Raw genomic sequence first — 12,813 nt, forward strand, 5'->3', positions numbered from 1 at the left:
CATTGTGGTTTTGAAAATCTCACTAAATGGCCACCACTGAGGGAGAGGAGTTAAGTGTCCAGTACAAGGGGCAGTGTCTAAGGGGCCTCTTTCTGCAGGTTGCACTCTTCCCTCACATCTGCTGCCTTGCCCAGGGTATCCAGAGACACCAGCAATGGGGAAGAGACGAGCCAGTGTATCCATCAGAAGTTATACCAACTCAGTAATCACACTTGCAGGCCATCCTAACTAAATTCAAGGGGGCAGGTCCAGGAATCAGCCAAGGCAACCATATGGCCAGCCAGCCGTGGATATACTCACTCCTGTTTCCTCTGACTTGAACTTTATTTTGGGGGTCAAACATTTCCACCGCATTTCTCAGCTTGTCCAGAAAGAGGGTATGGAAGAATGGCTCCCTGAGACCACAGACTCTTAACCAGTGCCATGATGGTTGGCTAGCTCTCTGATTTGTAGCACTGCCCTGCTGGCCCACTTCCGTGGTGTAAATGCTTCTGGCCTAGGGCACACTTCCAGCCAAGGCAGGAAGAAACATGTGCACTCAGCTCTTGGGAGCAGGGTAAGTGGCTCCAGTCACCCTGCGTTTCACCAACAACCCAAAATGGGCTCATGTGAAAGCTTGGTGTGCACAGTAAGACAGACAGTAAGCAGCCCCAACCCTGGCAGAAACTATCAAGCTTTAGTGAAGGCCACAGAGACTTGCTGTTTTCTTTTCTTCTCCTGGGCAGAGCATTAACCAAGAGCAACCAGCCAAAGGCTCATCTTCTGCTTCTGTGTCCCCCACCAAATGAGCTTTCCCATTTGGCTTGGAGCTGCATCCCTCCAACTTAGGACAGAAACTCAGACTGCATCTTCTCGAATGAGCAGATGGAGATGCCCAGAGGAAAGGCTGCAGCCCAGACAGTTTGAGGCATTCCAAGGCCCAGGACATCCCGTTGCATCTGCTGCACTGACGGAGGAGACAGGTAAGCAGGGAGAGGGCTAAAGCAACACTCAGCATTTTGCTGGAAAAACCCAGCCGTGGAGCTGGGGCACCAGGACTTGCTCCTCAGGAGAAGCGAGAAACCCCAGTGAGTTCTGGCAGGGGGAGAGCAGACCCTAGTGCATGATTCCTGACTCATCCAAGTGTTCTTCAATGAGTACAAACGTTACACACCAAGCCATCAGCTGACACAAGGAGCCAGGCTGTCCCTGCAGGTCGCTCCACAGACATCAGAAAAAGGAGAAAAATAACAGCTCCCCCTACTCCCACCGCCATGAGTTTTTGCTCTAATTGTCAAGCAAACAATCATGGATCAACTCTGCCCATCCCTCCTTCCAGAGCCTATACCCTAAAACGACAGCCCATCACCGTAAGACTGGCCAGTGAAGATCCAGTCCATCCCCATCACACACTGAGTGCCCTAACCCCTGCACTCCGAGTCCTGAGAAGGGGGCCACCACCACACAGAGTTCTATAGGGGCAGCACAGGCTGGCGGCAGACTTCACACAGGCGCAGTGCGCACTGGTTTGAGGGGCGGTTACATTCAGCAGGCCTAAGCGAGGAGCCGCACAGTGGGGAGGCTGATTCTACAAGCCAGGGGCAGCGCTGGCCACAGCCCAGGGCTTCTCAGGACAGGACGTACGATTGGCTGTACCTTATTGAGCTCCCTCAGTTTGCTCTTGGCGACAGCCGCGTCTTCCTGCTCTGTAGCCAGCAGCTTTTCTTTATCTTCCAGCTGGCGCTTCAGAATCACCACAGGGTCACCCTTCTGAGTGGCCTAAAAATGCCCACAGAGCCACATTAATAGGAGAGAGACAGACACTGGGTTCGTAGCCCCCATCCAGCAATCAGACCCTGACCCGTGACAAGCCTGATGAAGTGGAAGCAAGTGCTTTAAGATGAGCGAGTTCCATCCTGACTCCAGATACTTCTGGGGAGAAAGTACTCCTGCCTCAGCCGCCTAGTCTGTAGGACAGCCAGGCCCTGTGTGCCTAGGAGCTGTCTACAAAAGTGCTGGATCTCTGGGGTAGTTATTAGGAGCACGGGGTTTCCCACTAGCTCGCATCAATGGTGGCTAGGGCCTCTTCCTGCCCCACTAAGGGGCAGTTGACCATTGTTTCTGGTTCGGTGCCCACCCTTTAGACACAGTGTGCAGCCCATAGCCTACTAGCTGAAGCATGGAGGCTGTGGGGAGGGGAGAAGTACGTTGGGGACAGCAGCCTGATCTGAGTCTGGGCCTCTCTCCTTGAAGGAGGAGTGGTCATCTTGACCTCCTCCAGCCACTCACACCCAGGAGACCTGCCTCCACTCCCCATGCTCACAGAGCGAGAAGTTCCCTGTGACTGACTGACATGTCACAGCTCAGCAAGAGCCAGGGGCGGAGTGACCCCGACTGGCCTCAGGGCATGGGCCACTGCCTGACTCTCAGGACACCCCCAACATCTCTAACCACTAAGTTGCCACAAAATTCTGCAGCCAAATTACCTGGAATTCCAACTCTGATTAAGGAACAAACATATGTCATGCAGCACTTCCTGGGGCAGCTCATTTGTCAAAGTACCAGAGGGTGGTGCCAGCCCCTGAACTGGCCCCCCAACAGGAGGGAAACCAGAGAATGGTGTCTCTGGGCCCATCCCAGGGCTGCCTCACTCACAGAATGTACCTACACACCTTCCTTCCTGCACCCAGAGCCCTGGCCACAAACCAGTTGGGCCCCATCTCCTGTGTTCCACTCCCAGGCCCGCTGCAACTCAGAGCTCTGCCCTGGTTCTCAACATCCATCATGATTCAGTGGCCCAGCAATGGCTGGGCTGTGGCAGAAGACAAAGCATTTGCAGGGTGATTTATGTAGCCTCTGCTTGGGAAAGGATGGTAGGGTTCTGCTGAGAAAGGTAAGCAGAGGCTATTTCACGAACACTGTACAGCTTGGCAAGCTGGGTGTAGCCAACATGACCAGCATCCCCTAGCGGAGGCTGGGACCCCACCAGGTAACCACTGCAACTCACCAGCCTGAGAGGGAAGGGGGAAGGGCAAAGCCACCCGGGCAAGATGCAGCAACCAATGAACGTGGCCTGGGAAGGGTGGGCCTACCTTATGCCAGGTGTCCTGAAAGACACCAGCTTTCTCAGATAGGATCTCAATGAGCCGCTGGGCCTCGCCCTCATTGAACACCATGCTTCCGACTGTGGAGACCAGCGTCTTGTAAGGGAGGTAGAGAGGGCTGTCTGAGTCCGGGGGCCCTGTACACAGAAAAAAGGAAAGAGGATGGACTTACACTCAGATACCAGTGACCAAGCCCATCACACCCGAAAGCAGCAGGGGCCAGTCAGAGGCAAGGAATCTGTCCCGCTGCCTGAGGTATGCTCCTTGACAACAAACTCACTGTAAGTTGAAAAGTTCGTAAGTTGAAAACGCATTTAATACACCTAACCTACCAAACATCATAGCCTACCTTAAACATGCTCTGAACCCTTACATTAGCCTATACGTAGTTGGGCAGTCACCAAACACAAAGCCTATTTTATAAAAAGTGTTGAGTATCTCATGCAATTTACGTGTATCGCTTTCACCTGATGGTTGGAACCATCATTAGTCGAGGACCACCTATACTGGGAAATGGACTAAACTGTCGGGCGCTGCCCGACACTCCTAACTGCCCAAAGGCAGCTGAGGGGCAAGGTCCCCAAGTAAAGAAAGGCAGAGTTTTTCTAAGTTGGGGGAGATGTCCGCCCCCCTCCGCACCCCCTCCCCGCTTTTATCTTCTAAATAAGCAGAATTAAGCAAGGCATATCTTTCCCAAAAGTGTTTTTTTCCCTCTTCCTTTTTCCAGCAAACAGCCCAGCAAAGTTCACCCCGCTCGCATGATCAAGCCCCATGGTCCTACAGGTCCTGACTGACCAGCAAGCCTGCCATTCCCCACAAACACAGATGCCGACAGCCGCGCTCCCACGGTCATGGGAGAAGCATGGAAAGCAAAAGGCCCACGTCTCCAGGGCTGCTTCTCTGTAGCTCCAGGAAAAAGGAGGCTGCTTCCCACACACCCAGGTTCAAACACTATTTCCAGCTCTCCCTGGAAGAAGCTTAAGTAGGTGTTAGGAGAGGGACGGCTAGGCTGGGTTCTTTCAGAATAGGCCTGCCCACTCAGTCCATTACTGACTTCTGGAGGACATAGAGCCATTTGCCAACAACTGTCACTTCTGAAACACTCCTGATACCACACCCCCAACCCCTCAAAGCTTTTGCTCTCTTCACAGCTCTCAAGGCAAGAAAGGGTGAACTGAGGGGGCAGCCAGTTAGCTCAGTTGGTTAGAGCAAGGTGTTCTTAACAAGGTTGCCAGTTAGATCCCCACATGGGCCACTGTGAGCTGTGCCCTCCGCAACTAGACTGAAACAACTACTTGGCTTGGAGCTGATGGGTCCTGGAAAAACACATTTGGAATAAATTTTTCAGAAAGTTAAAAAAAAAAAAAGAAAGAAAGAAAGGGTGAACTACAATGCTGCAACTGGTAGGAGCCCTGCCAGAAATGCCTGGGCACCTGCTTAGGTTAAGGCCCAAATCTGTTCCAAAGGTGAATGACAGGGCCAAAAATGAGATGAATCCAAGAAAACAGGCCCACTGGCCTGCAGCGGCCCCTTCAGCTAAGCCCACCTCACTGAGGACCATGAATAGGGAAGGTTTCCATAGCAACTCTAAATTCCCTGGCCTGTCAAAATATTCTCACATACTAGTCACAGTATTTTCATCACAAGTCAAAGCATTTAGCATGACACCTTAATAAGGGGAAATGTGGGACTTGGGCGAGCTGGTTGCTGTGAGCACCTTCATTTTAGAACTTCTTACCTCAGTGAAGCTCGAAATTAAAAATAACCATGTTGACACTAAAGGGCTAAGAGCTCAAGGATGCCACGAAAAGGGACATAAAGGGAGGGGAGAGCATGTCCCCTTTAGCCTTCCGTCTTTTCATTGAAATATATATATATATATATATATATATATATATATATATATATATATATATAATATAATTTTAATGGTAAACTTATGCACACTGGAAAAAAGTCTGAGTACAGCTAAGCCAAAAAACAAAAACCACTTTCTAGTTCACTGTGAGGAGAAAATCCCACTGTTAGCATTTTGGTTTATGGGCTTCCTGCTTTCCTCCCTCAGCCTGTAGTCAGATGTTTATGCCAGTGTTTTCCAGAAAAAGGAGGACCATTTGTTTCAAAGACACCACTGGGGTTAGATTGGACAGGACACCCTCTCTGAAGCTGATCACTGCACAGACAACTTTCTGACCTCCCTCTGAAAGGTCTATTCTTGCACAGTCCAGTATGCTGGACACCAGCCATGTGGGGCTACTGGGCACCTAAAATGTGGCTAGTGTGAATGGAAGTGTGCTACTGGTGGGAGTATACCCTGGATTTCAAAGACCTTGTATGGAAAAAAAAGTAAACTAGCTATAATAGTTTTTCTAATAGACTGTATTTTAAAATAATATTTTTGGTAAATTGAGTCAAAATATATCATTAAAATGAATTCCATTTGTTTCCTGTTTGCCTTTTTAAATGTGGCTACTAGGAAGGTTTAAATTCCATACATGGGGATCACATTGTTTCTACAGGACAGGCTAGTCTGCTCCTTTCCAGCCCTGGGGACCCCCACAGCACTCCCTCCTGAAGCCCTGGCAGCTCCCATCCCTGCAGAAGCCTCGGAGTGACGAGGAGTTCAGGCCTCTCTTGAAGATCATCCTTCTAGGCCCCCAAGGTCGCTACTGCACTGCCAAAGTGGGTGGGGGAGGGGGAGATATCTGGATAATGCAATTACACTTTGCTATGAAATGTCATTTCTTTCACAGGTGCCATACCAGTGGTCTCAACAAATGCGCGTTCCCTCCTGGGAAATGGAGAAATGGAGCGTCAAGACGCCCTGTCTACAAAATGTTTCTGAAAGTATTCGGTGAGAGTGTCATTCTAAATACATCTTTAATGAAACTTTATAATTATATTAAATTTTATTAGGAATATTAATGAACAAAGTAATAATAACTTGTAACAAATGGAAAAATCCAAAGCTATGCACAACAAAATTTAATTCTCCCTTGCCCACTCCCCCTTCACAGAAACTTCCACAACCTTCTCCATCCTCATACAAATACTATCTTTTACATTATTTTTAGAAAACCATAAATTTACATTTTTTCATTAAGCTTTTTAGGTAAGAATGGTGCCGTCTCTATCCTCCCCAAACCAGGGAAGAAAAACTGAAATAAAAAAGAAAAGGCCTTCAAGTAGGAACCAGGACTTCTGGACTTCTGCAGGGGTCACGTTTACTTCCAGGTTTCAAGATCTCCTCGCCACAGCAGCAGCACTAAGCACACCTTGATGAGGCCCCAGTTACTGGGAGACAGGCACACTGACTCATCAACAAACAGCATACGAACAGAGCTAATACGTGCCAGAACTCCACACATCTCCAACAAATACTTGGAAGACTAGAAATAATCCTTGATATTGTGAAATCTTAAGGCATTAAAATAAATTTGTCAAAGATTCAACATCTAATCTATTAAACCAGAGACTTCATAAAAACCATGAGGCAGTGAAATCTAGTGAGATCAGCTCACTGAGGGCCTGTTCCTGCAGCCAATGTTTTGCCCACCTTGAGTCTGAAATACCAGGAACAAGCAGGGAGGCCTGAGGTATGAATGAGGCAAAAGGAGAGTGAAGACTAGAGAGGCAGGGCCAGCATCCCACTGCTCTGGAGTAATCCAGTCCCCTATCCAGCAGGAGTACTGCAAACACCCCCAGGCCAGGCCTGGGCTCAGGGTAAACCTCTTATGAACGGGTTGGCCTTGGGCATGCTCCTTCACCTGCAGGTGACAGCCTCCACGGAGTCTGGGCCAGAAGCCTCAGAGCTGCAGAGTTGCTGAGGAGAGCCGGACATGAGATTTTTATGTGTCATCTCCTGACGGGTAAAGCTGACAGCTAACTCAAGGAAAAACAGATAAATAAAACCATTGTGGCGCTGAACAAACACATTCATGGGCTAGAACCAGCCTGCAGGTCACCCCTGCCCTTGGCCAATGGGGCACCATGGTCAGAACAGAGCCCATGGTAGCGTAGGCTCAAATTCTAGCTTAGCTCCTTCCCACTTGCTTGTCCTTAGGCAAGTGGCTTCATCTCCCTTTGCCTGTTTCCTCACATATGAAATAGGGGTAATAATTGTTCCTCCCTCACAGCCTCACTGCAACGTGCTTGAACAATGCCTGGCACAGGGTAAAGCACTGCAGAATCCATCCACAGGGCCACCTTGAAGATCCAGTCACTGGAGGATTGCAGAGCCTGAGCGCCTCCCTAGGAAGCAGCGCATCGGGGGATGCACTGGGCTCCACAGTCCAGCACTGCTCCAGACAGCACACATAGGAAGGCGCTCGCAGGAGCTGAAGCAACTCTGTCCTTTCTCCTACCCCCACCAACAGAATGGACATAGCACCACAGCCCGTGGACCCTCTGGCTCCTACCTCACACCGCTGTCCTCACTCAGGAGGTTAAAGGAGTAACACGTGCAGGAAGTAGGGAGCCCTCTGCATCTCTGGGCTCTCAGCCAAGAAGCACACAGCTCTGATAATGCGTATTACACCTCAAATTCCAAAACTACACTCCCTTTTGCAATCATGCTGGGAGGCTTAATCACCTTAAACTTATATTCCCAAAAAAAGACACTCTGGAGCCTCTCTCACTGTCAACTGCAGTCCTTTGGAGAGAATTTTCTTTTCATTTGCATAATTACCAATATCCCCAAGGCCAGGTCCCAGCCAAAGGGGGCCTCATCGGGGGCTCCACAACCCAGCAGTTTCCGCTTCAGCCCCTCCAGTGGCCGGTTGCAGAACATGCCTGCCCTGCTCATGCTGGCTTACTCAACCAACAGGGGGGACGTGGGCACCACTAAGGGAACTGCCTCCGGAGCTCCAGGCAGCTGGTGATCAGTGGGAAGGGTCATCACCGCAGCCCTGCGATGGGCTGTCAAAAGGCTCCAGCTCTCATTGCAGATGCCAAGCAGCCCTGCCCAGGGTGGGGAGGTCCAGCTAGTCTCGAGACACAAAGCGTGGACCTACTGTGCACCTGAAAGTCTGCAAAAGGCTGGGCTTGGAAAGGTAAGTTAGAGGTAGAAGTGCCTGCTAAGACAGGCAGAGGACACAGGAACACAGGACACGTGGCAATCACACAGCAGAGCCACACAAAGGGAACCTGGGGACTGTGTGCTTCACCATGGAAGCAACTATGGCAGGAACACCAGGAAGGCTCTGAAACGGGATGCTTGAACCAAACACTACTGTAATGAGGAAGGAGGAGAAGGCGAAGGCTGCGGCCTCAGGAAGGGGGGCAGCACACGACAGGTGCTGGAGGCCTGCAAGGCGCCTCACTGGTCAGAGGGAGTGAAGTGAGGTCAGAGCAGCTCCAAGTCTTCACAGGCCCCAGGAATCTAGATTTTACTCCACAGACAAGGAGCAAGGCCTAGAAAGGAACAAGGTTTGTGTTCGGGAAAAATTATTTCAGGACACCCAGGGGGACAAGGCTGGAGGCAGGCAGATCAGGGAAGAGCCCCAGGTGACAAGCCAAGAATGATGAAAAGGAACCTGCCCCAAGGGTGTGGTCTTGGGGGGTGGGGAAGAACACCCATGGCAAAGACACTCTTTCTCAGGGAACGTCTGGACCAGTGTGAAGGCCACAGACACACACTTGCAGGCTCAATGGTGCTGCCTCTAGACACTGCACAGGGGCCATCTCGGTACTGTAGGTCAGGGGACCCTGCACGGCTTCCCCCAACAAGACCCCAACTTCAGAGTGCCTTCCAGGCTCTGACATCACCAGTCACCTGAACCAAACTCTAGTCACCCAGGACCCCAGAAAGGGCTCTCCTGCATCACCCTGAAGTCCAGTACTTCACAAGCAATCATCGCGTTTAGAGACAGAAGACAAGCTCCTGACCCCAAGTCTAGAGGGTGTCCCCCCGAATCAGAGAGCCGGCAGGTACACCCATCTCTAGAAACAAGGAACTCAGGCCAGCATCACTGCTGGGCTCCCCACTTAGTGGCATGTTTGTGGGCAGCGGCCGGGAAGGGTCCTCCTGGGCAAGGACCCTCATGAGGCCCTTGATGAAAGATCCACCAAATTCACCAATGGCGGCAGCTGCAGGCCCTGCCATCCTCATCACCCTGGGCAGCACACACACAGCAGACTCTATGCCCAGCACTGCCCAAGGGCTGGTCTGCCCTCCTGACCAGATACAGGCCCAGGAGGAGCAATTTCACTTGACCCGACTGCCAGACACTAACAATTGGCAGTTTAAGTGCACTGGAGTGAAGTACAAAATAATGTCAACAGCAACCCTATTTGGGGTCTTTGAATCAGGCCTTTTCCTTTGGTTGGAGAAAAATGTAATCTGGTAACCAACTGGAAGATTGTACTCTTATTAATGATGTCTAATGGAATTTTTTTTTAAATCCTATAGATTGCATGGCTTTACTCTCATTATACTTCTGTTTTTCCCCAAAATTTCTAAAAAAATTAATTTTATATCTGAAAACAAAAAACACATCACAGTGTTTTTAAAATAAAGGCAACTCCCAGAGGACCTCTGGGCAAGATCCTTCCTTGGGCTTCCTCAGGCACGCAGGCTGGTCCAAGGAGAGCAGGCCTGAAATGCCTATCAAGATTTTACTTAACATCTGTACGAATGACAAAGGATGTACAATCAAAGCTTCCTGATCACGGCCGCTGGGGACAGCAACTGGAGTCCCAGCGCTGCCATGTTTTAAGGTGACTGGAGAGTTCTGGAAGAACATCACCCGCAGGTTCTCTAAGACGTGGCAGTGCCATGCTGATACTTGGCTTACTTCCCTAGGGGATGTTTTTGTTCTTTTAGAAAAGAAGAAAAGAAAACGTTGGGTTTGAAGAACTTTACACAGAAAGTGAGTAAAGTCTCAAACGTCCCGCAGAGATTCTTCCTTCAGAGCTTCAGACCCTGAGAAACGGAGTTAAGTTCAAAAGAAAGAACATCAAACTTACTCTCAATACAACCTGTCTGTGCCTCAACACTATAAGAGGGGGCTGCAGATAAAAGACCCAGGCTCAGGCTACAGTCCCTGCCCTGCCATTTGCTGGCCTTGTGATTTCTGGGAAGTCTCAAAACAGAGCTCAGCTTTGGTTTCTGCTTTTGTAAAATAGGTAAAAGCACAAATGCACCTTACAGAATGTTTAGGGAATAAATGCGTGAAGAGCTTCACGAAGCATGCACCTAACCAAGTATCTGCTTCAGGACAGCAGTGGTGTCACATTCACGGTGGTGATCCAGCCCTGGCCTCAGACACAGGAAGCCCACAGCACAAAGGACAGCGACAGCATGGGGGGAGGGAGGGATGGAGTAGGAGGGAGGAAGGGGCAGTGTTATTATCAAGTCATACAGTTGAACATGAGGCCCCTGCTAAGCTACAGACACCTTGAATAAAGCTTTCCTGGTAGGTCTAAAAAATTTTCCCCATCTTCCCTGACCTCTGGTGACCCTACCCCATCCATTAGGTTATGCAACGTGATCTTATATGCATTTCCACCTGCTCTGGCAGAGGTAGAAGTGGCCTGGCAGGGCCTCTCACAACATGGAGCTGCCAGGCCCCCCAGGACACTGCCAGGTTCGCAGATACAGCACCCACCATAACCTTTCCATTTTAGCTCAGTCTGTTACCATTTACTCAGTGCCCAGGGCTGGGACAGGCCTGAGAAGAACTGGCCGTTTTCTTTCCTCAACCTGGCCCTTACAAAGGAGCAAGGACTTCTTTCTGCTGCTCAGAGGATGCTCAGCGGACCTCTGGTCAGGGCAGGACCACCTCACAGCACTTGAAAGGGTAGAAGTTCCACGTGGTACAATGAGGGCCTATTTATTTGACTCAGACAAATAATGGAGTTTTTGTTTCTTTTCAATTAAAAAAATACATGTTACCAAAAGGATGAAAAGAAAATATTAAGATTTACCCACAGTCCTGTCCCCCAAAGATGGCCTCTTTCTCCCACATTGGTGGTGTGTTTACCTGACAACACAGTCATCATGGGGTTGTAAACACCTGTGTGCCCTAGAGGGTATCTAGGCTCTCCTGGGCCTGTCCTGATGGCCTTCTGGGCCCAGAGTAAATGGCCCCCACCTACAGATGCGGGGAGGGAGTCGGGAATAAAGCCAGCCTACTATCCAAGAGAGGAGGGCCATGCCCAGGGTGCCCACCTGGTTTCAGCCTTGCTCAGCTGCTATACCACACAAACCAAGCTCCAGCAGAAACCCAGCGTTCTAGATCTCATCTGAATGTGGCATTTCCAAAATATGCATCCTGTACTTCCTGATTCTAAGTCTTTGGTTTATCTGGGGCCCAAGCCCACGTTGTGCTAATCTGGGCTCACTTCCAGGTCACACCCATCAGCACACGCTAGGCACAGGGGAGGCAGGCCAGCATAATTACGCAGGCAAAAACTAAGTCTGAAGACAAAAACATATTTTTAAAAAACCACCACCACCACATATACGCGTACACACACTTCCTGTGAAAGAAACGTGGCTTTTCTAATAAGCTCTGTGCACAAGGCTGAGGTAACTATCAGAGAACGATCCAGCAGAGGCCTACACAGCTCTGCAAACACTCGGAAGATTTAATTCTGAAAATTTCCACTTTTCTATGGTTCCATGAGTTCCCTCTTCTGCAAACATTGAGACAAGAATCCGTGCTTTTTATTTTGACTCGAACAAAATGGCAGAGTGAGGTGAGCCTCTGTACAGCTCCCCTGGAATTTACAACAAATTGAACAACAAAAACTCCACAAAGGACTCCCTGCACAGCAGACAGGCAAGACAAAGAGGCCCACTACCGACTGAAATCACCTACAGGTGGGAGATTCGCGCGAGTGGAGGGAGGAGGAGGAAAGGGAGAAGTGCGCAGAGACGGAGCCACGCGGGCGCAGGACGCAGACCCAGCTCAGTGCTCCGAGCTCACTGCTTCCCGGAACTACCGCAGCTGCGGGAGAGGGAAGAACTCGGACTGCTAGGGCTCCGCTTATAGCCCACAGGGCTGAGGGGACAGCATATAACACGGCTGAACCCAACGCTCGCGGCAGAGACCTCGGAAAAAAGACTCAGGGAAGAAGGCTGAAAATGGTGGTTTAAGCCCTCGCTGCCGAGCAGAGAACGGAAGCCTTAGGCACTGAGACTAGGCGCCCCCTCCCGACCCTCCCAGAGTTCGCCCCACCCCCACCTGCCCGGTGCTAGAAGCAGAACAGTAGCAGTGTCAGATCAAAAGAACAGAATATTTGCTGTTCTGATAACTGTGGACCACAGACACAAATTCACAGCCCAATTAGATCCGGCAAAGGGGAGGGAGCTGTGGAAGCAGGACCGGCTGTGATGGTGGTCGCTGCCATTGCTCTGGGCCACCTATTACAACTCACCCCGCCACTGACCCCACCTATCTGGGTGGATCCCTGCAGGAGTAAACAGAACTGCTGAAACATACGGGCTCTGAATCTGGAGCTGAAAGAGCTTTGGAACATCAAAAGCTCTCTGCATACCCACACAGACACTACACCCTGTGACCCAAGTGAACTGTTAACAGAGGAGAAGCCCGTCTTCCAGGGAATCCCCCCATTGTGTGAGAAGCTGGAATACTGCAGAGAAAACATTGCACTACCATGTGAGAGAGAAAAAAAAGGCTGCAGTCAGAGAGAAAATAAAACATTCTACCAACAAGTACTGGAAAACAAAAGAAAGATCTCTTCCTATCAACCTGTTGCAGAAGTC

General features: G+C 50.2%; 1 protein-coding gene across 5 annotated transcripts in view; it reads right to left on the reverse strand.

Moving 5' to 3' along the window:
- The window catches only part of RRBP1 (ribosome binding protein 1), a 74,111-nt gene that overhangs the window by 25,571 nt on the left and 35,727 nt on the right, over window positions 1-12,813 (reverse strand). For all 5 annotated transcript variants that reach the window (XM_074317744.1, XM_074317745.1, XM_074317742.1 and 2 more), the window contains 2 exons: window positions 3,072-3,220; window positions 1,636-1,758 (listed from right to left, as the gene is read on the reverse strand). In XM_074317744.1, coding sequence (XP_074173845.1) covers window positions 1,636-1,758; window positions 3,072-3,220 — 272 coding nt within the window. The remainder of the gene's footprint in view (window positions 1-1,635; window positions 1,759-3,071; window positions 3,221-12,813) is intronic.

Source organism: Rhinolophus sinicus, linkage group LG13, assembly GCF_036562045.2.
Source record: "Rhinolophus sinicus isolate RSC01 linkage group LG13, ASM3656204v1, whole genome shotgun sequence".
NCBI lineage: Eukaryota > Metazoa > Chordata > Mammalia > Chiroptera > Rhinolophidae > Rhinolophus > Rhinolophus sinicus.